The 24,770-nt window shown below is 34.7% G+C and overlaps 1 protein-coding gene across 2 annotated transcripts in view; it reads right to left on the reverse strand.

The window, feature by feature from the left end:
• Positions 1-24,770, reverse strand: part of krimp (krimper) — a 228,711-nt gene that overhangs the window by 4,251 nt on the left and 199,690 nt on the right. The window contains exons 1-13 of one of the 2 annotated variants that reach the window (XM_053751793.1): positions 9,131-9,276; positions 8,899-9,019; positions 8,067-8,196; positions 7,338-7,643; positions 6,458-6,593; positions 5,973-6,114; positions 4,916-5,041; positions 4,212-4,312; positions 3,437-3,519; positions 3,116-3,231; positions 2,164-2,275; positions 1,669-1,806; positions 929-1,038 (exon numbers count right to left, since the gene is read on the reverse strand). In XM_053751793.1, coding sequence (XP_053607768.1) covers positions 929-1,038; positions 1,669-1,806; positions 2,164-2,275; positions 3,116-3,231; positions 3,437-3,519; positions 4,212-4,312; positions 4,916-5,041; positions 5,973-6,114; positions 6,458-6,593; positions 7,338-7,643; positions 8,067-8,196; positions 8,899-9,019; positions 9,131-9,165 — 1,656 coding nt within the window. In that variant the 5' untranslated portion in view covers positions 9,166-9,276. Of the gene's footprint in view, positions 1-928; positions 1,039-1,668; positions 1,807-2,163; positions 2,276-3,115; positions 3,232-3,436; positions 3,520-4,211; positions 4,313-4,915; positions 5,042-5,972; positions 6,115-6,457; positions 6,594-7,337; positions 7,644-8,066; positions 8,197-8,898; positions 9,020-9,130; positions 9,277-24,770 lie in introns of those variants that run through there. The other variant, XM_053751794.1, reaches the window with a different exon arrangement.

Below are 24,770 nucleotides of genomic sequence, written 5' to 3' on the forward strand. Positions count from 1 at the left end.
ATTTTCATGAATACAGATTGTATAGTGGATCAAATGAACACGAATTACAGTGCACGAAGGAATTTTGGGAAAGCACCCTTTCGAATCCAATTGCAAAAACTAGTAGTAATTCAAAAAGTAATCAACAGCCACAAACTCCCAACAAAAACTCTAAAGTAAAACACGTTTGGTTATCCAGTGCAGATTAACTTTATCTCAAAAGACACAGACTAACTTTATCTCAAAAGTATACCGCATACTTTTTGTAACTACAAAAAATATATACAATGGCATACAAATCTATGGTTAGAGCAAAACCTTAGTACACATACTATAAAATAGGTGTCGCTAGTGGTTATATTTTGATACCAATTAAATTCAATCACAACAAAAACAACCTAGAAATTTGAGCCTAAATGAGGCATAACAAATAGAAACAGGTTTACAAACCATGTTTCATAAATGGAATCTTTTCGAAGTGAGACGCAGTCAACCAATCACATTGTGGCATTCGGACGGGACGGCGACCACACCGCAATGTGATTGGTTTCATTTGAATTATTCGATAGTGAAACGTGATTTGCGAACCGTGAGTTTTCAATCCAAACGAATCAGAATCACTTCGCATCACAATGCCACACTGTGATTGGTTGGCTGCATAAAGTTAAATAAAAATTTGTTAAATTAAAAGTTATATTGTTATCACCATAACCTTTAATTTAACCACTTCTTTTGATAAGATTCTAAGAAGATTTTTGTGGCCACCGTTTTCGGTTTAGTAGACTGTGGCTACATTATGCAATGGAAAACTATAAAATTGTGCAATAAATTCCTTTATCTAGAATAATTTGGAAATAGGATTTTTTAATATTCGCTGATAAATAAAAGAAATTGGTAAAAATGTGATGGTGGCGCTAGTGTGCAGTTATGTATCACCTTGAGGACTCACCGTTAAAGGTTTGTATGCCATCCGCGACGCTGGACTGTTCATATCTCGGACTAAAGCGGACAATGTGGTGGGCGGTAGAACCACTCCGAAACTTGGCACTGTTGGCTCCTCTGGTGAAAGTCAATTATTGTGTCAAATATATGATAATTACGATCAATAACCAAATTTAGTTCTTGTAATTTCAGTTTCAATCTAAACGATAGTTTTGTCATGCTAATGCACAATTTACAGAAATCTATGATGGAATTTGACAGTTTTGCAGTTATATGATGAGATGGTCTAACATAAAATCATGTATAGGTTTCATCGCGACACGTTGCTTAGAACCCGAGATATCATTGACAATCATAATTTAAGAGCGGATGCACGAAATAAACGCGGAGGAAGCCGCGGCTAAAATCTAATAAGCAATAAAGAGCATTAAAACTAAATACAAGCCCAGGAAAATTTTAGATTTATTACCACCATAGGACAGGGCCACTTCATATTCTTCACATACACATACATACATGAAGAATGTCGGTGAAGGAAAATTCGTGAAGAAACATTCACACTGGTTGACTATCTAGTTTGCTAGTGTGTTTGCGTTTTGCCACTAGATGGCGGTAAGCAGTTGTAAGAGTCACGTTCGATTGTTAGTGTGTGTAACAGTCATATAACTGATGTCTATAGTCGAGTTGAATAAAATATCCTAAGAAAGAATGAAACATTGAAGTATGACTGGAAAGACAATAACTCACCTGTCTCGTTCACAAATTGCACATAAACCCGGTTGTAGTGGCACACGCAAGTCACCACGACCTTGTGCCAGGTGTCAGGGGCAGGCAACGGCAAAGACCTGCACACGAACGCATCAACTTTGTCTAAAGTCCACCCATCTGTGGGAAAGAATAATAGTAGATTATAGTATATTAAGATTAATATTATTTAGTTAATGTTAATATTACTTAGTTAATGAACATTATGTTGTTGTGACATTTTAGATAAATTACAAAAATATATTATAATTTGCAATTTTTCGCGCAAATTCATTTTTTAGCGTACTAATATCGACCAATTTTTTGTACACCCGGTAGGCAGGAAACAGAGATATGTATCTAAAGTACTATGTATTAATTTATGAATTTTTCACAACTTGTTAATAAAACACTATCTAATATAAAATTTGTCGTGAAAAAGTACCTGAAAAAGGTCTTATATCTGAATAAATGATTTAAGAGAGAGATATTACTGACCTGGGTTCTTGACGACGTGTTTCTTCTTGCAGCGCGCGCCCTTGAAGCAAGTTTTGTCGGGCCCGCCCTTGTAGTGTTTGCAAATGTCGGCTTCGTCGCGGTTGTGGTAGCCCTGGCATATAATACATTACTACATACACAAGGACATACTGACTTTTTATACATCACTGAACAACTTTTAGTATGAACTGATTGACACCGTCCAACGGAAACTACTGGGCGTAGAAGGCTGAAATTTGTTGTGTAGGTTCCTAGGACAGTGTAGGGGAGTACTAAGAAGGGATTTCCGAAATTCCCACGGGAAACCGATTTTTACTCACATACGAAATTGTGGGCAAAAGCTAGTAAACTTATAAATTTTAAGTAATTAGACTAATATGACATTTATTAATGGCATTACCTGTGGGCGAACGCAGGGAACCAATCACATTGCAGTGTGGTTGTCGTTGCGTCGTGATTTTTATTTATTTTTTATTTTATTTTATTTTTTTTTATTTAAAATAAATATATTAGGACAAATCACACAGATTAAGATAGATTGAGATAGCCCCAAAGTAAGTTCGAGACTTGTGTTATGGGATACTAACTCAACGATACTATATTTTATAACAAATACATACAGTATAGATAAACATCCAAGACCCAGGCCAATCAGAAAAAGATCATTTTCCATCATGACCCGACCGGGGATCGAACCCGGGACCTCTAGCTTCACCGGCCTCCGAGGTCGACAGTCGATTTGATGGTGAGAAGTGAAATGCAAACTCGCACTAATCCATCTGTTGTATATCGAGTCAAGTGAAACGACTCATGGTTGGAAACACAGACGTTTATTCAAATGAAGACAGAAGTCAAACACGACAGGGATGTGGGCTTCTCACATTCGTGTATGATACATATGACAATATATAACATTACCTAAAGCGGTTTATTATTTAAAATGTGTACTCACCGTGACCGCCTCCACGGGGTCTTCGTACTCTGGGCAGTTCAGGATTTCGATATTGCTGTCCACCAGTTCTGGGGGGCCCTGGGTCGCCTTCGTTTCTGACTTCAGACCCTTTTCAACTGAAATCAGAGGTACTTTTTATTACCTCTCTCATCTTGTGGTTTTAATTTGAAATATGCATTGACATATGCATGACATATAACTGACAAAAACAAGCAATGTAAGTCGATTTTTTGGAATAGTACGAATAGCCATGTGAAGTGTAAGCTTTAGATGTCATTTTTTTGACTTTTCGTAAAAACCATAGACAAACAGATTGCATACTTAAAGCCAGCTCTTGCACCATGAGTTCATTGAGGGATTCCTTTGAATTTATTATCACGTACACGCCTAGGGATTCCGATGAGCTGAAAAAAGAAATAGAATTTTTAAAATGGTCAAAATTACAATACATTTGGCATCAATAATTAAATTTGTGTAGTTATGAACATGTGCGTGTTTAAAGTTGTTGAAATAAAGTATTATTCTTATTATTATATATTTATTTAAACCACGTTTGTTGAGATAATTAGGTGATTCTGAGGTAGCGGATTTTGAAATTTTTGTACATGAGTAGAATGAAACCTGACTAAAATATAGGACTCATGTCATTTTCATACCGAAACTAGTATTAATAGTACCCTATGTCCTTCTCCGTACATCAAACTACGTGTATGGAAAATTTCAAGAAGATTGGTTGAGCAAGTAAAGCGTGAAGAGGTAACAAACTTACTTTCGCATTTATAATATTAGTTAGGATTATCAAAATAAATTATGTTCAATTATTATCTATACTATAATTATAAAAAGGTAAGCGTTTGTGAGTTTGTATGTTTGAGGCGGGTAATCTCCGAAACTACCGAACAGATTTGAAAAATTCTTTCACCATTAGGAAGGCACATTATCCAAGATAGGCTATATTTTATCTTAAAATTCTCACGGGCGCGAGGCCCCGGGCAATATTTAGTCATTTATAAATTCGTCAACTAAGTAAATTGTTGACGTCAATAAAGATCTATATCACTCCGAGTTGAATAAATAATTTTGAAAGGAGCTTTACTTGTCGTCAACTTGTATGTGGCACTGGACGCCGACGTAGTTCTTCATGAACTGCTCCAGCCGCAACATCAGGTCCTGGGAGTCGCCGCCCATTGTGTCTATCTACAATGACGTGAACAACGAAGCTCGAGTCAAAAACTATGTTTACGGTAAACCCTTTAAGTTCTCCCCCTCTATATTCCCCAAGGAACGTACACTCCGTTTTTTTCGTTGAGTTCTGACATGTAAACTATATGCGTACTGCTTGTTGTTGAAAATAAAACAAATATTAGTTTAAACCTGTTCTTTCTTATTTATTATAAAACAAAGTCCTCTACTGCGTCTGCCTGTCTGTCTGTTCGCGATAAACTCAAAAACACTACACCGATTTTCATGCGGTAACATTCACTGGTGAAAACACCAGTAAATTGTGTGATTCCGTTTAGGAAGGTTTAGATGTACAATTTATTATATTTTTACCCGAGCGAAGTCGGGACGGGACGCTGGTATATTCTAAATTGAAACATTATTAATAACAAAAGTAATTTGTTATTAATAATGTTGTAAAAATGCTGAAAATTATAAAAGACATGGTACGATTGTTAACATAATAAGGCTTGTAAGATAAAAGTATCGTTTCACATCAACAATAACATTCTCCATTGTGGGCCGGGCATTAGAGACTTTGTCGAAAGTTGCTAAACAAGAGACAGAGTTGTGTGTTACCCCCGCTAGATGGCAGCAGCGCGCGTAGGGCGCCACGTCACAGAACTGCGGCGCCAGCGGCTGCACGCAGTCTATGGCCGCGGTGCGCAGCTCACCCGTGTCCACTAGGAACACCTCCGCTAGATCCTGAAAGCGCAGCTAATATTATAAATGCGAAAGTAAATTTGTTTGTTCGTTACCTATTATATCTTATACAGGGTTTCTGGTATCTAACGCATAACCTTCCAAAGGCGCATAAGTTAAATACAGACTAATATTTTTTGTTCTACGACTTTTGTCTAAACGTAATAAATAAAAAAAAACCCTGTTTTAGTTTTAATGTTGTTTCTATAAAACGTTAACTCTATGTTCGATTCCGCTACATAACGCTACTCTACTGTCTAATGTTCCTTGGGAGTTAAGATGCGAATCGCAAATTCGATTGTATTTTTTTTATATATAAAAAAAAAAGCTATAACTTACGAAAAGTCGTAGAATAAAAGTTGCTTGTTTTGATGTATCCAAGTAGTCTAAGGAGGATTTGTGTTTGATACCAGTACCATACATGCAGTTTGAAGTACGGAGAAGGACATAGGGTACCTTCTATACCGGAAAAATAACTGCTCTAATATAGTTCCTAAAACATAACTAGTTTCTCGTTAATCCTGAAAAAATAAGTTTTTTTTACTTAAATGTCGTTTTCGACACAAGCTCTTATTGTTGTGAGAGAAATCATCTTGCATTCAATGTACGACAAAATCGTGTCGGTGCAGTGAACGGTTGCGGAGATACCTAAATAATATAGTTAGGCAACACATGTATTGAAGAGCCGATCAAATGTAATGAAATTTTGTATAGTTTTTTCCCTCAAGAAGGAAACCATAAGAGCTCCGTCGTCTTGACGTCCGTCGACAGACAACGCGGAAAATGTAGTTTCGACGTACGTCAACGCACTACGTCAGTGTCTCAACCTATAGAAAACAACGGAGCTACAGCGCTGCGACGTTGCAACAGAGCACGACTGAACAATGGGGCATGGCTCTTATAGTTTTGAGATATAATACAGTAATGTATTTACATCAATGAGCTTGATGAAGAAGCCGCGGTAGTATGCGCTACTCTCCTCGTCGTACAAGGCGCAGTAGTGCAGTGATGTCACTTCCTTCATAGACAAAATGACGGGGCATGCCTTGTAGTACTCCGTCATGTCTTTCATTAGCCTGTAATATAATATAGCGTGTTGTTTCCACCCTAAAATAACGACATCTATGGAAAGATTTGAGGAGTCGGTATCTATGTCCGGCATATATATCTACCATCCTTGGGAATGCTGTTGTTGTCACTCAGCTGTCAACGTAATAGATTTGGCTCAAGGTATCCTTATTCTAAGGCGGCAGTCACACGACGCCAAAGACATTTTGTACAATATGATACATATTGTGAGAATACAGGTTAAAATGCGGTTAATTTGGAAGAGTGAAGAGTAAATTTAGAGTATCGTTTTTCGTAAATGGTTTAAAAGGAATAATGAATAATGTCAAAGATATACAGGATATAACTCACTGGCACACAATGTCAGGGTCTTCAGTGATGAGCCAGAAAGAGCCTCCATCCACGCTCATGATGGTTGCCGGGTACATGTGTTCGTTCTGCAGTATGGATTGCGCTGGCAGATTGCATCCGCTGACTATTGAACCTTCTAGAAATTACGGTTATGTTCAGAATAGACAAAGGCGTACGCGAAGGAATGCTCAGCATGGGTATGTTGGAAGTAGCAGCATTTTAGTTTTGTCTATGTTTGTCTTTGGTTTTGTTTCCCGCGCGCTCTCTTTCTCCCCCTGTGCCTACATCTTTCTGGATTAATACACGTATTTCACCATCTGTACTTTTCAACGTATTTAACTTTTATTCATTAGCCCTATAAAAATTACAGACCAACTAATATTTTCATTTGTTAACAAGGTGGAATGAGGCTGAAATGATGATGAAAAGAGAGACCCTAGAAATGTGTATGTGAATGTGAGTGTGAGATGTATGATCATCAGAGTGGCAGTTTTAAGGGAGTGGCTGTCCCGGTTTTAGAGATGACTGAAGAAGTCCACCCCACATCAAGGTGGAAAGACATTAAGCTGGACTAGAATGACTCTGGACAGAGACCAATGGAGGTAGTTGTAGGACTTTGCCATAAGCCACACCGAGCTTAGACATATTTTATAGCCAAAACATTTTAAAAAGGCTATTAATTGTATATTATTAGAAAGTGGCTGTATTATGCTCTAGTAATCACTACATACTATGTAGTGATTACTAGAGTATACTATGCGGGAAGTGACTATGTTTCATACTATGTAGTACATAGTATAAAGTCGCTGTTTGTCTTTGCTTTGTCTGTGCTTTGTGCTTTGTAAGTCATAAGGATTTTGGACGATATAAAAAAGCTCACCATTCATTGTCAGGTTCTCAAAATCAGCCATAACTTCACACTGCACCTCCTTATCCTCACACTTATTCACCGGCACACTTTCCGAAGAACACGACGTGCTGGAGAATTCTATTAGCACCTGTTCTTGCTTTGGGGTCTTCACTTTCTTCACTATCTTCGTAGGACAGAGGTTTTGGCAAACCATTGGTTGGGACGGTGTCGAGTCACTGAGGACATCTATGATGTTGAATGTAGACGATCTTGGCCTCTGCACCGATTTGCTTGTTATGTCCAGGACTGGAGTAAAGTCCACATTTTGTGTCTCTTCTGTTGAAAATTTTTGAGTCAAATTAATGTTCCTAACACTGTATACAGTGTTATACTGTTTATAATTGACATTTATAATTGAAAGTAATTTTGGGGACACAAATGAATACTTCTCTTATCTCAGCATTTTCCTGGTTAGTTTGTTAGATGTAAGTGTTGGAGCTACATAACTCCGTTTCCTGTGGGTATTTCAGGAAATACCTTTTTAATGCTCCCCTACACTGTACTAGGACCCAACGTATTCTGCTGTGTGTTGTCAGTCAGTTAGTCACTCAGTAATGGAATAAATTTATAATTTAACCAATACAACAGTTCTTTATCATAATGCGAAAACCTCTTTATGTGTATCATCTCTTTATGTGTACAAAACAGTATTTAGTATCTTACAAATGAAGATTAGTGTAAAGTATAAAACAAACATACCTAGTTTACCAAGAGCAAGATTGATGTCGGTAATGTGGTAAATGTACTCATCCAGCTGACGCATGCAGGACAGGAACTGATCCTTTAGCTCTGATGGCTCACAGTTCAGATACTGCACTAGACTCTGTGCCTACAATTTTTAACATATTATGCATAGACTGAAGAGTTGCATAACTCTAAGCCAACTGAAAGAGATGGCAGGCAACTGACAGAATTTTTATTAAAGGGTAGTTAAGTCAAAGTAGTACCTTTCTATTAAAATAGTGAAGGTTACTCTATATGAATACATAGTATCAAATATTATTTTGAATAAAACTAATCTGAGTTTTAGCTAACCAAATCTTCAGCTCCAGTATTTTTTTTTATTGCAAAGAAAAAAATCATTAACAACAGCTTAAACTAGATTTGAATGCTGAAACCGAAGCAAAATATCAGGTCAGAGAGTATTGTTTTATGATGTGATTTTAAAACAAAACAAGAGGTGAAGTAAATGTAACAGAAGAATGCATTATCGTACATGTAACTTGAGCTGTAAACCCAAGGTGACACCAAAAATACTACTGCAATGCTTGTGACTAATTTCAGAAGCTCCATTTTAAATTATTTGGATTGTATAGGTTATCAATGTTAAGTAAAACATTACATACACAAAGGTAATTAAATGGGTAACATATATTAATAGAATAGAATGCTTTATGAATACACACAGACAGATATTTTATGTATATATTAAAGTGAAAGAGTAATATATGTGCATAATGTCGATGCATTTATTATTCGCATGAAGGTAAACTTATAAAATGTGCTCAAATAGTGAAAAGTAAACATCTACCTGCAATTCTAATTTTTTAATATAATTTATAGCTTGATCACTTTTTTCGAGAAAGGAGTTTATCCGTGTTTCCAATTCATTCCTTCGATGGAGAGTCAGGGTCGCCAAATCCACAAAACTCCTAGAATAACACCAAAATGAAAAACAATATTTTGTGAAAGTTGAAATGAAACTACAGTGCTCCATATGGACATTCACAGAAATCTTTTTGACAATACCAGATTATACTCACATATTTGTCGAATTATTTTCACGTGTGAGCACCATAAAAATGGCTGATTGCGATAATTTTTAATTCAAGAAGAAGAAACAAAGTTTTTCTCTGTATGTTCTCCCAACACTCACGTCGCTACTTTTTCAGATTTTGTTTTATTTGACACTTTGACAATCTGTATTATATGTCAAGTCAAGTCTTGAAAATAAATGTGAATGAATGACATGGAATGACTTGTGAACAAAAGCAAATCAAAAGCATATAAAATGATATTATATCGGTCTATTCGACCCTAGATGTCGTTGGAAAATATTTTTAATATATATTCGACGCTAGATGGCATTAGCAATAATTAAATTTCTACAACTACAAGAGTAGGTACGTGTTGTAAATTGTAAATACACGGTTGCTAGTAGTTTGTAGCTTGAAGAATATTGTTTTATGCGATGATAAATAAGAGAGAAAAAAAGAGTTACAAATCAAAATTTATTTGAAGTATTTTTTCTATTATTTAGGCTTTCAGTTTTAGTTTATTGAAATTATAACAAATTGTGGCAACTGTGTCCAATAGAAAACTATAATACTTTCTAATACAATTAATTTATATGACACCTTATCAACCTATGCACTATGATGTAAGGTACCTAAGTACCTAATTACTTTCATCATTTTTATTCGTACGTGTACTAATTGGTATGATAAGTACCTATTTACAATAATTATTTATTAGGTTTAGTACCTATAAACCTACCTAATCATCTTCTGATGATCTGACTCAAAGGGAAAAATCTTGTCCGACTACACGACTGGAGTCATTCCTTCAATTTGGTTGAATAAAATAGATCCGAAATTTTATTAGAAGGTTAAACTGAAACGATCCCAAAGCAGCAGTGCTCATTAGCCGGCCAGCGTCCGCGAGTTACGCACTACGTTTCAATTAAAAAGACCAGCAAACTAAACAAGAGCCGCGTAATAAATTCAGGATACCCAGGTCCCGCTCTACTAATTGGATTCAGGGGTCCGAACAAGCAATTAGAGTGAGCGAGACGAATAGTGTTACTGGCCACTAGACTACAGCTGCGAATTATGAAGATTCACTGAGCTCGATGAAGGCTATGGTCGATGGAGTTCTAATTTTGAATTTGCGTTTTGTTTAGCTACCAAATAACGACATTAAATTACTACTATTTAAATAGTAATCTATTGTCGTAGTTTTTAAAACAGAGATTTTTGAAATAAAATTGTGAAATATTCCAGTATCTTGTAAAGCCGCCAGCCATGTTGTATTGGTGCTAGCGGGCGTCTCAGCAGACTGTTATTACTGTCGCGGGCGAATCGCGCCAGGCGCGGGGCGTTTAACTTAATTTGAAGTAATACCCGGACAGATACTTACGCTGATCGATGTTAATAGCTTTTATTGATATAGGTTAGATGTTATTAGTTTCTAGCCGCGCTATCCAGCAGCAGTTAGAGATCATAAATTGCGTTAATATCTCCATTTGACGTGCTCGTGAGAGCGTCAAATTGTTGGCTCGCAATATGTTTTGAATTGTCTTCTGCGAATATTGTTGCAAGTGCGAGACATATGGCAAAATATATGAGCCTGCAAAAGTTATTAGGTATGCTGTATGGTCAGTCAACAACTACAATAAAATAATTTTTCGAATACTTTATTTTCGCTTTCTCCTCTTTTATTTATTATTATTTATTTATTATTTATTTATTTATCATCTCTTTACAAGTATATTTAGATTCCAACTATTTAGGTCAAATTAGTAACTTTTTAAAATGTCAAAAACAAAAAATTGAATTCATAAGAAAAAAAAAATAGCAAATTACGTAATTAACAAGAATGATAAATTAAACTGACATTTACTTATTTTATATTAAATAAGTACCTATAAGTATTTATTTATTTTATATATAGTCTAGTAGCCAATTTAAGTTTAAGACTCCGTGCATGGTCCTCGCCTTGCCGTCTCAGTTACGCCACGTGAAAGATGCGTTCTAAAAGTGTGCCTATTTTATATGAATATTTAAATTTGTTTATTCTCTATTTCGCGTAACCTGTCAGCTGGCTTGAAAAATGGTACTACTATACTGTAATTATCTGCAATTTTCTTCAAAATTTATTGACTTCGAGTAGTAACTTGACAAAGGTCGTATTGACGCGATCACATAGGTCACCTGTTAGAGGAGGCGGGTTTTCTTATTTTTTTCAGTACCTATTTTAGAATTTATGTAACGCTCTTCTAATAATTTGGGTAGAATCCCGAATCCTAGTAATAATAAGTATTATCAATGCGAATATTTCAATGTGAGTGTATGACGATATTTGTCACTCAATCACGCAATAACCTCTATAATTAAAATACATATTTATCCCTATCCCGAATTTCGCACGGGATAACATAATACGATATGATCTACCATATCTATATAAACTTGTAAAAATAATTTGGATAATACAAAAAAAATATCGACTAGGAAGATTTTTATGAAGAGACCAAGACGAAAACAAAGGTTACCTACTCACATTAATCATACGGACGTACATAACGTGTTAGGTATGTAATGTTACCGGTATTTAATATGTAATTAAACCTTTTCAAGCACTTCGGGGCTAATTACCAGCCTAATTTCGATTACGCCGAGAAACGTGAGCGGAGGCGTCAAGCCGCCCTCTGGAGGTTCGTTTGAACTAATATCCAACTCTCCACTTGCACTGGCTACTTGCACAAGCTGGATTATTAAATTTCCTGCATAATCAAAGGTAGTCTACCTTTGATTACGCAGAAAATTTAAGATAAACCCGCCTTCTGGAGCTCGGTTGAACTAATATCCTATTCTACCTTTGCACTGACCCCTTGGATCTGCTGTAATATCTTCGATTTTGCCGAGAAACGTAAGCGGAGGGAGGCTTCTAGCCGCCTTCAGGAGCCCGTATGAACTAATTTCCTATTCTCCTCTTGCTTTGGCTAAAGTTAGGTTAGTAAAATATTCCAGATTGTGCAAGTAACAATCTGATATACTTTACTAACCTAACTTAATCAACTTATTTATAAGGCACAATAATACACATCTCCTTTCCTCAAGGTAGGCTGTGTGCATTTTTCTAGTTGTTTTATTCACATTTTGATCTTGTTTTTGGTGCAATAAAGTTACCTTACAATACGTAAGTACCTATACTTACCTATCCAACTCGCCCATTTCAAACGCAGCATCGCGTCCAAGCCTTGTATTATACATATAGCTAATTATTAACAACATTCTGGCACCTATAATTAAAACATAGTTAGACCACAAACGCCTTCGAAGCCCAAAGTAATAGAAATATAACTGTTACATATGAATAACTATTCTAACGTTTTAATATAACGCGAGTTACCGTGTTTTTATGTTGTTACGAGATTGATGGTATGTTGTTCTATAGTTAAGACCTCATTTCAATGGAACGTGTAAATTACAATATACCCTAGGGCCATAAGTACAGCAGACACGGCTTTTTTTTAAATTGATGACTTGCTAGTTGATGTCTATTGAATGTCGATTCCACAGTAGTAACTAATGAAATAAATTATTGCAAAAGGTATAGGTATCAACGCTGCGGGTCGATTCTCACGAAATTGAAGTTAATTTGATTTATTTCCCACGGGATTTCCCACGGGAGCAGTTATTCTTCCGGGATGAAAGGTCCTTCTCCATACATCAAACTATATATATGCAAAATTTCAAGAAGATTGGTCGAGTAGATAGAGCGGGAAGAGGTAACGAACAAAATTACTTTCTGATTTATAATATTAGTTAGGATTGACTGTGAACATCAGGAACATCAGGAAATTGATAAAATTTTAGAAATTCGATTGAGAATCTGGCTCCCGTGTGAGAAACAACAGTTGGAATCTCGCTCCAGGGTTATGACAATAAGAGTTAGATAAAATAAATATGATAGCTGTGTCCCTTGGCTCCGCTCCTGTTGTACGGGATGTAGCTGTTATACACAATAATATTTTTTTCAGATGATCTGTTGTGATGCTATCAGACATTAGCAAACGTTCAAACAATCAAATCCACAAAATAAAGTCTCACCAGTATTTGTACAGAGTTTTTCTTTTCGATTCGTTATGACTATTATTTACATTTATATACATTATTAATTTATTTACATATTTTTGTGATCATGGGGACTGCAAGGTCTTTGAAACATAAGCTACATAGAAAGCAACGGGACATAGCACGAACCAGCACGAACCATATATGTAGGTAGTTATACATTTTAAAATTTCAACAATATAACCCTGGATTGCTTTGACATAGCCTCCAAAGCTAAACAAAAATATCCAGTAGCCCTAACAATAATCCATAAACAAATCGTGTCCACCCAAACCATAGACAATATGTTAACAGTCACAAGCAATGCAAGACAATGAACGCGCGCGCATGGAAGCCTCTCGCTTCTCGGTCTAACATCAGATAAAAAATGTGTTGCCGTCTCTTTCACAGTGACATGACATCTTAATAACACCACCACGCCTCCGCCTGTGGTGTGTTTATTGGCGTTTGTGTTAATACGTTTGTATGGTACTTATTGTATGACTTGCATTCTTCACATACGAAAGTACTCATTGAGATTTGATGCCTTTATTAAATCGATACTATTTTTAATGTTTTTTTATTAGATCCTACAGGCGTGGATAGAGGCCACTACATACACAGCAAATTACATTGTGAACAAATGTTTGGCGAATGTGGCTATGCTGCTCCTGCCTGGCCATGGCAGAAGGAGCAAGTCCAAGAAGTGCTGGCTTGCCAATGGTCTGACAACTAGGGAGACCGTCGATTGTGCGAAATGGAGACGAAGAAGTAGGAAAGCGGACCCAGGGCTCCGACGCACAATCGGGAAAACGCTCAGATATAATTTAAGAATATTGTTCCGGCGCGCGTGAATTCCATGTCTGCCTAACCTACTTATAGGTGCTATTATTGTACGACACAGCTTATGCTTTCTCGTTTGTTTGATCTATATAAGTTCTTCTTGGCTTTCCTCTTACCTATGCCCAAGGATTTAATAAGTACTTCGTACAAATTCCATGCCTATGGCTTCCAACTGACTTCGTACGTCAAATTTTGTTTTAAATCGAGGGAGACAGCTTTTAGCAATAAGTTCAATTGGTTTTTATAAAAAAATAAATTTACTAACTTTATCGCTAGCTATGCTTACAACCTTGTTTATATTATGAGCACGGAGAAAGGCATGGGTAATCACTTTCCACATATCCCTTGCAAAAAAGTAGTTAAATAGTAGAAAAATAAAAGTACACGTTTCTATTTTGTAACAAAAATAAAAAGTAAATATCACAATAGTCGTAAGTCCGGATAATGTCTCAATTAGAGTTATTATTGTACAGTTTAATGGCGAGTACAGACAGACCGACAAATCGTTGGGCATTACGAGCTGTCAGAGGTTGACAGTACTTTCAAATTAATATGGGAACGCCGCAGCGATTGACATCTGAAGAATTAAGTAGGGTCTCCAATGGTTTTAGGTCGACGAGAATTTCTTGTAATGATTGTAGTTCAATTAAATTTATTTATTAATAATTTAAATTATTGAATAGAGTTCCCATGTAGACGTTAAAACGATCCTGGTAGAGATTTAGAAAACACGTTAATTTTAAATTGAACACTTAGGTATTTCGGTATTTAGTTACCTATTCCAAATTCCATTAAACAAATACTTAGGAAATTGGTAGGTCTAGCTAGCATCCAACTTAAAATCTTGTGCCAAGTAGGTATTTATTGCAGCGAAAGTATCTATTTACAAATTACTGTTTCACGTCATCTGTACTTTGTAGAAGAAATCATAAGCTCTTTTTAGTTTAGTTACAGATAAACTCGCAACGTTTAAACATTAAAAAATATTTTCTACGCTTCATAATCCTTTTGTGATACCGCGACGCATTTATCCGGACACCTGAAGAAACTTTGCCACCCTACGCATGATCGTGATTGAACGAATGAGTGAACGAATGAGAGGTGTTCTCACGAAGACCATACAAATAGCTTAATTCAACTTTAATGAGCTGTTCGCGTGAATGAAATTGATTTGACGGCCGTGTTGTGACTTTCTTAACTTCTACGAGTGTATTGTTGCCATAATAGAGATGTAGCGGCGCGCGGTGTCTCAAAGTACTTACAACATTTAAATATGAAAAACACCGCATATAATTCGCAAGGCTTTATAATGCCTCGGAACTTACAACGCTGTTTTCCTTTAAGAGAGGTACTTAACATGTACTTAGTTAAAAGAGAAGTATACCTATTGAATTCAATTCATTTATGCAAGATATTCTAGTGAGCATTCATGAAATTAGAATTTTAGTGGCTAACAAGAAGCGGCGGCGACTGTTGAAAGGTCTAAACTGTTTGCAATCGAAAGTCTAACCTTGTTATTTTTGTCTATGGTGGCTGTCATTACAATTTTTCAAATTTTGAACAAAGACGAGAATTAGTTTTACTATCGGAATTTTAAATAATTAATATGTACTATGGTAATGTAAATTGTATGAATGATTGATTTTGGAAATGATTCGTCCACAATCACACATTTATTATTAGTAGTAGGAGTACTTTGTAGGAAGTAGGATTTTCCCGCCCTAGCTCCATAATAGCTAAACCCTCTTTCACGTCACATTACTTAATGTTTATTCTAGACAGGACATCCTTTAGTTAACAACATCGTCAACCCACCCTCTTTGGGCTAAAAAACCCTATTCGCTAAATTAGGGATGTTTGCCCAAACGACTCGATTTATTTATGTAAAAACAGACATTAACTTTAAAATTACTCAATCTTCACTGTACAGGTGATCGTTCTTCGACAATTAAGTGAATACGGCCCGGGGCACACTGAGTTAGCCGTTGATCACGTAACTAAATAAACGGGGTTATTTATAAAACATCAGCAACCCCGCAGGATCTAATAGCTGACATAAGCAACGACATTTGTTCTAAGGCAGAGACAGAGTTTGCGAAAAATCATGTAAGAGAATTGCGAATTGCTATATTAACCAAAATATAGGTAAAAAACACACGCGCTGAATAGGATTAATGCAACGAGAGCTGAAAAATTATTAAATTTTTCTTGTGCCTTCTGTAGTAACATAGATACGTTTGGATTTTAAAATAGAATTTTAGAGTTCCTAAACTCAAAAACAGGAGCACCTGGAACATCAAAAGTATGCTCATTAAGAATTTTGATATTCGGTATTATTAAATTAAATATTGGACGTCCGGAATTCCAGACTCACTACATGGAAAATCATTTAGAAAAAATAACGCTAAGACCATTTTGTGCTTAATGTTAATATAAAAAAACGTAATAATAAATTTCATTTATACATTACATAAAAAGACATTGGAACTTCGTTCTGTAGAATTTGATTCCTGCCAGTGTGTCCCGAACCTAACCGAGGTGTCGAGTGATTAAAAATGCATTATTGTCGCGGTAAGTAGGTGTTACACACCGATATTGAGGAAGTCCATTTGGTTGCCAAACGACGCTTGCGCATGTCTTTTGAACCAATTTTGATTAAATTGCTCTCTATAGCTTGTTATTACTTTATACACCAGACCATAAAAGCGTCTAAATCAGAATATATCTAATGATCTCTCTTTATACCTTTTTATATAGTATAATGCCTATTATCGCGCTTATCTGTAGTTTGCAGCTTTTTGAGAAATTACTACTTAGGTGTAAATTTTGTCGTGAAGTGCCTGTGAAGGTCTAAATTCTGAACAAATGCTTCGAATTTGATTTTGACTTTTCAAGCAATCGATTGTTTTACGTTGAAAGGAGGTTGAATGATTATTGATTAGTATCGAGTTCATATGATAGGTAGGTAACAGAGTACGATCATGTTCGATACCTACTTGATTTTACACCGATATTCTATGTTTATTTATGTTTATTTTAAGTACAAGTCTAGTTTAAATATAATTTTCCTAAATTTCTTTCTACGGGAGGTTATGGAGTGGCCTTCTAGCGCGTAACCACACGCCAATATATATATGATACCTATGCCAAGATACACAAAAAAAAAAATTAATAAAGATCTAAGTACTATACACAAGTGACTAATTGCAGACACTAAGTATACTTTTCATGGCAAAGACAAACGACCGAATGTGTCTATGCGAGGCGTCAAGGTTATTAAAAACGCATCAAGTGCATCAAGTGCAGAGTCTGAAGTGTCACCACAAACAGATTAGCTTCTCGTTTTCTCGTTATCAACTAGATTAACTTGTTACTGATTAAGTTACGGGGTTGGTAAATGTACTTAATTCGCTTTATATTTACTGCGCTCTACTTTAACGTTTTTTTTTTATTATTTTCACTAAGCACTAGGCATTAGTTGAGTGTAAGCAATGACACACTCTAAAAGATCAGTTGAGTCAATATTATGATAATAAATATAGTTTTCTAAATATTAGATAGGTATTTTAAAATAATCACAATTTATTTTTTTCTCGAAATGCATATTTTATCCAGAAAGCTTAATTTTTCCTAGTACATATAGGAAATAATTCTGTGTTTTTTTTTTCATATTATAATGCAATAAAAATTATTTAGGCCTGTTTACAATCTTAATAATTTAAAAACGTTTATAAACAAAATTAATCCAATCTCCAAAACTTAACAAACACACATTCATGATTATTTCTAACAATCCGCTAATAAAATTAGGATATCATTGATTCGAACGAACGCGGCAACGCGAGATTCCAATTTTCAAATCTGGAACGCGGTTGCCATATTCAAAATTGCCGTCATAAACGAGATAATTGGATTAGCTCATTCTCGTTGGCCAGTAGCTAACTGAAACAAATTTTTAATAGCCTTTTATTGTGTTTATTTTAAAATGATGAATAGAATATGCATCATGGCTTGAATTAAAACATTTATCTTCACATATTAATAGCTAAATAGGTAATAATTGTCGATTTATTACTACTTTTTGATTCATAAAGTAATAACCTATTGCTGCCTTCTTCGTCTTGATGAAGCTTTTTTAATAAATTGCTATGTTGGAAACGAGTTTTTTATACTCTGCTATTAGGCCAGTCATCAAGAAAGTGTGTTACAACTGCCAATTATACGACAAGTGAAATATGTACTTACACTTACATATTTAAATAAATTGAGTTTATTTCACACCATATACACGTTATTATAGGTAAAGCCTTGTATATTCATTAACAGTTAACACACTTCACTAACCTGCCAGTGTTTCTCTATAAATTATTGATTAACCCGTGACTTGCTTCAAACGAGTTAATTATTATCAATTATTTAATATGCGCATTGATTGCGGGCCACAATTAATATTTAAGAAATATAGTGCCTACAAAAGAATAATATATTTAAAACAGCCGAAATCTATTTTATTTATAGCGACAATAAATTATAATACTGGCTGGTGTGAAGCCAAAAGGTTCTAAAAAATGAAGCGTTCGAAATTTAATTTATTCAAAATTGAAACGTCACGGCGCACAAAGGAGCGCGGCACACAATGGCGGCCGCGCGCGGCGAGTGTTAACACGAAAATTAAATGCTGATATCATAATTAATCAAGGCCCATATTAATAATTGGCTATTCACTACGCTGTGAGGTGTCAAATTATATTGCTCAATTAACCGTCCACAGAATAGAATAGGGCAAGTTTGGCCCTGTTTGTAAATACGAGGCTTGTTTTTCTTTGTGTAATTTAATAGGAAAATCTTTTTTGTTAGACGCGCAATGGAGAAATGCAAATAAACCAGAGGTATAATAGGCTAGAATCTAATATGATTTCATTGGTATTTGTATAAGAAAAAAGAGGAACTATTTTATGAAACCGAAAATTGTTAAAGGGCTATTTTGCTAGTTATTATTTAATTATAGATAAATTATTCATAAGTACATACGATAAAAAAGCATAGACATCTTAAAACAACTTTTGTTGACATTTGGTAATTACAATTAGATTATCGCAGACAAGACAAGACGGCAAAATTGAAAAACTTATCAGCAGTGACAGTTCAAAGTAGTTGGAAGAAAATAGAACACACTTACGAGTAGGTATGTAAGTCATCAAGTTATCCTAATTCAAATTCGCCATTACTACCGCGGCCGTAAAAATCGAAGCTGGGTAACTTGACATGCGGCCGACTGTACAAATATTAATAATATACATGTAAGTATACCTAATTTTCGACATTCCTAATATGATTAAAGGATTACAAAAAGGTCGTAAGTACATAATAAAATCAGGACAACGTTCGAACATAAAAACAGTTTAAGATCTTAGCACGAGAAAGCGTGTCGCCGGCCACAATAAAAAGAATATTTTAATAACGACTAATGTGTTATTAACCGATATATATTTTAATCTACACAAATGTCTTTATATCCAATCAGATGTTACCGATTTTAAGCCGTAGTGTTGTGATGTATTTTATTTCTTACTGTTATCGATGACTTCAAGAAGAGACTAATTTTGTTTCAGAATTGACTAAGCGTTCTTTTCATTGATCAGAGGCAGAGTAATAATTTAATAAATATAAAAATAAACAAAATATGTATATAAAATATTTTTTGTAACAATATTAGTACAACTACATTAAGATGTATAAAGCTGGATTCGATTTTAGACTTTGTCACATTAGAATAAGGACCGATGGGCATAGTAATATAATATACTAATGCATGTGACTGTACGAGTGTCAAGTCATCTCAGATAGATAGCTACTAAAGCCTGTGGAACGCTGAAATTATGTCACTAGCGTCGTCAAATTCAAATACAAATTCAAAATATTACTATACTATATAAAGCTAAGAACAAGCGTGTTCTGTTCTCATTAATTGTTTCTTAATTTATTGCAAATTATTATTAGTATCGCTGCATGTCAATGAGAGTAATTTGAAGTAAATTTAAAGGGCCTTTTCCGGGCGGCACCAAAAAACGGTTATCTAAGTAAATATGTATCCATGTGTTTCTTGTTGAAAATCTGCATATTTTTAAGTTTACCATAAGAGTATCTATCTATCTATTTACACCAATTTCTTAAAGAATAAGTTTGTCATGACCATTTTGTTGAGTGACATAATTGTAATATTTAATTTACAATTATTTCTTTGTTTATCAAAATTAAGCAAACGCTTTTGAATCAACGGAAATCTTATCGTAGCTATGCCTTACGAAAAATTTGATATATGAATATCACTCAACTGACATATTTTCAGCTAATTATTTAAAAATACCTGGCTATGTGTTGAAAATGGCGTTTAAGGCACATATTATTTAAGTATCCAATGTTGATCTATATCTACATGTGCGTAGATATGTATCTGTCTAGACCTGTGCTCTTCTCGTTGTCTTGTTCGTCTTCCTCAGTTTCTCCGGTTTCTTGTTCTTCAAGTTTGATTATCATGATGGCGCCGATCGATACTGAAAAATTTATCGATACCTTTAGATTTTTTAATCTACATCACTATAATAGGGTTTGGACAGGCGGCAATACTGGCGGTTATTTATGGTCGATATATTTTTTGGATTACTGAGAAAATTATTTCATGAGAAGATGGTTTTGGATTTACCTTGGTCCAGTCTAAGCTGAACGTCGGATGGACAAGGGTTTTTTTATTATTTAAAGCTACCGTTGAATTAAAATTTATGTTTGGCTGTTACGGAAGGACTTTGATTTACGAAAACACTAATTCTATATATTTAATTTAGATTTTTAAAGTCAAGAAAAAATATTTTATTTATTACTAACCCTAACCATCCGAGACTTCGTCCAGTTTATGCGTCATAGCCAATTTCATTAAAATCGGTCCAGTTTGAGGTTATTCGCTACAAACAAAAAAAAAATCATTTCCTTCCTTATTATGATTCCTTATTTTGACGACCTCGGTGGCGCATTGGTAAAGTTCTTGCCACTGAACCGAGAGGTCCCGGGTTCGATCCCCGGTCGGGTCATGATGGAAAATGATCTTTTTCTGATTGACCGGGGTCTTGGATGTTTATCTATATATGTACTTGTTATAAAATATAGTATAGTTGAGTTAGTATCCCATAACACAAGTCTCGAACTTACTTTGGAGCTAGCTCAATCTGTGTGCTTTGTCCTAATATATTTATTTATTATTTATGATACGAAAAAGTAAGGAGTAATGTGGGAATTTTGTGGCAAATAAAAAGTATTTGGTTGGCTCCTTACCAACTTTAATATCGCGTTTAGAACATGGTTTTGAATATTAGGAAAGTTTATGTTGATTATATACATTTAAATTGGTAGCAATGGGCATAAAATTATAAGTATTGCAGAAATAAGTATAGTCATTCTGTTATCCTAATTTTCTAAATGCACTAACTTAACAAATTGACCTCCTCAGAAATTAATGGATATCTGTAATTCCTTATGAACGCCAGCTAGTGATGTACCGTTCCCGTATTTAATTCTCTAAATATTCCCGGTTTTGAAGGAACGGTAATGGGAACGATCCCGATTCCAGTTCCGGAGTACAAAGAGTGATTAGTTGTTTTGGAGGAAACGGAACGTTCCCGGGTACGGTAATGGGAAATTGTGGAGGAGAACACTAATGCAAAAATGTGATTTCTAAAATATTTATGAAATTAATTTGTTTACCGCCAAAGGTACTCCTTCTCTCCTTCTTTTTTTCGAGTCGAAATAGCAGACAATTATTAATAGTTATTTATATGTACCAAATATTTTTTGTTTTTTTTTCTCTTTCTTTCTTTTTTTATTTAAAACTACAATACAAGTAAGTAAGTACATACATGTCGGCGTTATAAATGACTACCTTTTCCAAAGTTGTGTAAGTATCTAATGATAATAATTATGTCTCGTTACTATGTCCATCCGCTGGGCAAAATAATTCCAATGAATTAGCGACTTCAAACGAGAATTGGCTTCTGTCGTGCATCTCAGTTTAATAACCTAAAACGTCAAATGAATTGGAAATCAGGTCCATTTTTTTGACACAGAAAGAGATCATCTCACGCCATTTAGATAAGATCTGGTCCACGGAAGCGTCCCGTGTCGTGTCTTAGATTTTATAGTCGTTAACAAACATTAGAATTTGCTTTATAGCTTGTTCGCGTGTCTAATTGTCATTAGATATTTTTACGCATTAGTTTTCTGTTTTGTTAAGGTACTGTTTGGTTGTGACCTGTTAGAGAAAAGTGTGGATAGATTTACAAAAAATTAAATTTTATTTATTTGTGTTTTATAAAAAAATATATATCAACGGTTCAATTTAAGGTAAGGGCTTTTTCTATCAATCAATTGACATAGTGATGTAGAGGAAGTAGCGAGAAGTGCAAAATATTTGTATATTTGTATGCATGCATGCCTGGATATTACGAAACTTTTTTCATCGATTTGACAAGGATAGAAAAAAAAGTGAAATAAACATAAAATTATGAAATACAGCTGGAAGTAAACTGTTGTTCAAGCTTAAAACATAGTGTAGAGTCAGTGGACTTTAGAACGAAGCTTCTTTAAAAATATAAATAAGTATATTTTAAAAAATCGTGTTAATGAAAACTCATCTTAAGCCCCGAATAGAGCTATTGCTATTTAAAATTTTCAATTAAATCAATATAAAGTTTTAATTGGTGGCCGATTGTTTATTGGCGTCGAATCATTTAAATTTTATTCCAACTCCGACTTTAACGCGTCTCACGGGAAAATATAAGTTTTTTAACTGTTCTAATTTGACAGTTCAGATTTTTTTTTTCTAAGATTGAGAATTACGACAAGTTTAGTTTTGAAAATAATAGGCGTTTTGATTTTAAATCACTTAAGTATGATGGTTTATTCATATATTCAAGTATTCATTTAGTATATTATTTTATTCCAAACGCTTTGTCAATAAATTTATACAGAATGAAATCTGCCACATGCTTCGTCAATCCTTACATATTATGAGTCCTCTGCCGCGTCTGTCTGTTGACGGAAAAACTGCTGCACGGATTTCCATGTGGTTTTCACCAATAGATAGTGTGATTCCCGAAGAAAGTTTAGGTGTATAATTTATTATGTTTTTGCCGGAGCGAAGCCGGGACGGGCCGCTTGTATTGTTATTTTTATTTTAATTAATCAATATATGTATTCTTTAATCAAATCTAACTCATGCAGTCATGACATCTATAGAATAGGTATACTTTATTTACGACATCGTCGGAAGCTATCGATAACGTTTTAATTAATTGAATATTCGGCCCCATTATGAATTTTAACGCGAGCTATAATGAGCTCAGTATCGATTTGTCTTCGTTACGCCGTTTAGATGCCGATATTTAATTAAAACTGAATAATTTACGTGTCATTTCATGGTAATTACATGGGAAACATTTCGCTGGTAATATTTTACTGAATATATTGAGGAAGAAGGAGAAGAGGAGAATGGCATGTATGAGACTCTTGAAATTATTTATTAATATATATTTTTTTACAAATATGTAAGTATGGCACATACTTTTATTGTCGTCAGAGAGACCTTACTGCATTCAATTTGATGGTCCAGCTAAACTATAGGAAATACAGTTTGTCAGTGTGACGAACATCTTCTGTTTAGGTATCGTTACGCTTTGTCTGTACAGTAATATTTCTCTAATATTTCTGACTTCTTACCAAAAATTGTTCGGCCACGCGAACGAAGTCGCGGGCATCAGCTAGTCATATCATAATAATGCATTGCCAACCAAACTGACAGTTTCTTATATATTATTTCAGCTCAATCGGTAAATATCTTCTTCAAAATGGAGTTGCCGTATTCCACCCCTACAAGCTACGAATATTTATCACAGATACTTCCAGTGATGATGTTGTCCGATAGATTTCGATCATTGTGACAACTTACTTATACAATTCCTTACTTCCTGTCAGTGAATGAGGAAGGGAGTGGCCGCACTTCACACTTGTACAATTTGTCATAAGTTTCATTATAATTAAACTTATGGAAGTAAGTTTGTATAATATGTATAATATGTAAACAACTGTGATTTGGATTCTGCGCACAACTGTCTTTTCCTGAACCGAAATTGAGCCCAGTTAATCATAAATATGTTTAAACTTATAAATTACACGGTACATTATCTTATCAAAATGCATATTATACATAGATAGAATACACAATGGCACCTACGAAAAGGTAAAAGTGACTTGACCTCGAATTTCGAATATAAATTTTATAGAATGCATCAAGCCTGAATCGATTTTGTATAACAAGGATTCCGTAGGTATCATGAAACCATTAAAATGGTATCAAAAGAAACATGAAAAGTATGATAATTATAGCAAAGTATTAATTAATTTATTAGCCTTTGTCCGCGGCTTTTTTTGCATGAATTTCCCACAAAAAAGTACTTTTTACGTGCTGAATGGCAACCTCTGTCTTTCTCCATTCTCCTGACCTGAAATTAGAAGAAGCTTGGTTGAGCGGATAAAGCGTGAAGTAAGAATTAAATTTAGTTTAACTTTTATAATATTCGTTAGGATATGATTATATATTTTTGTTAATTAATATTGACCTCTTACTTTCTTATAGTTATGTACTAGATGTACTAGATGAGCTTAGGTATTTCGTAAA

This window comes from Plodia interpunctella, chromosome 11 (genome assembly GCF_027563975.2).
Source record: "Plodia interpunctella isolate USDA-ARS_2022_Savannah chromosome 11, ilPloInte3.2, whole genome shotgun sequence".
In the NCBI taxonomy this organism is placed as follows: domain Eukaryota; kingdom Metazoa; phylum Arthropoda; class Insecta; order Lepidoptera; family Pyralidae; genus Plodia; species Plodia interpunctella.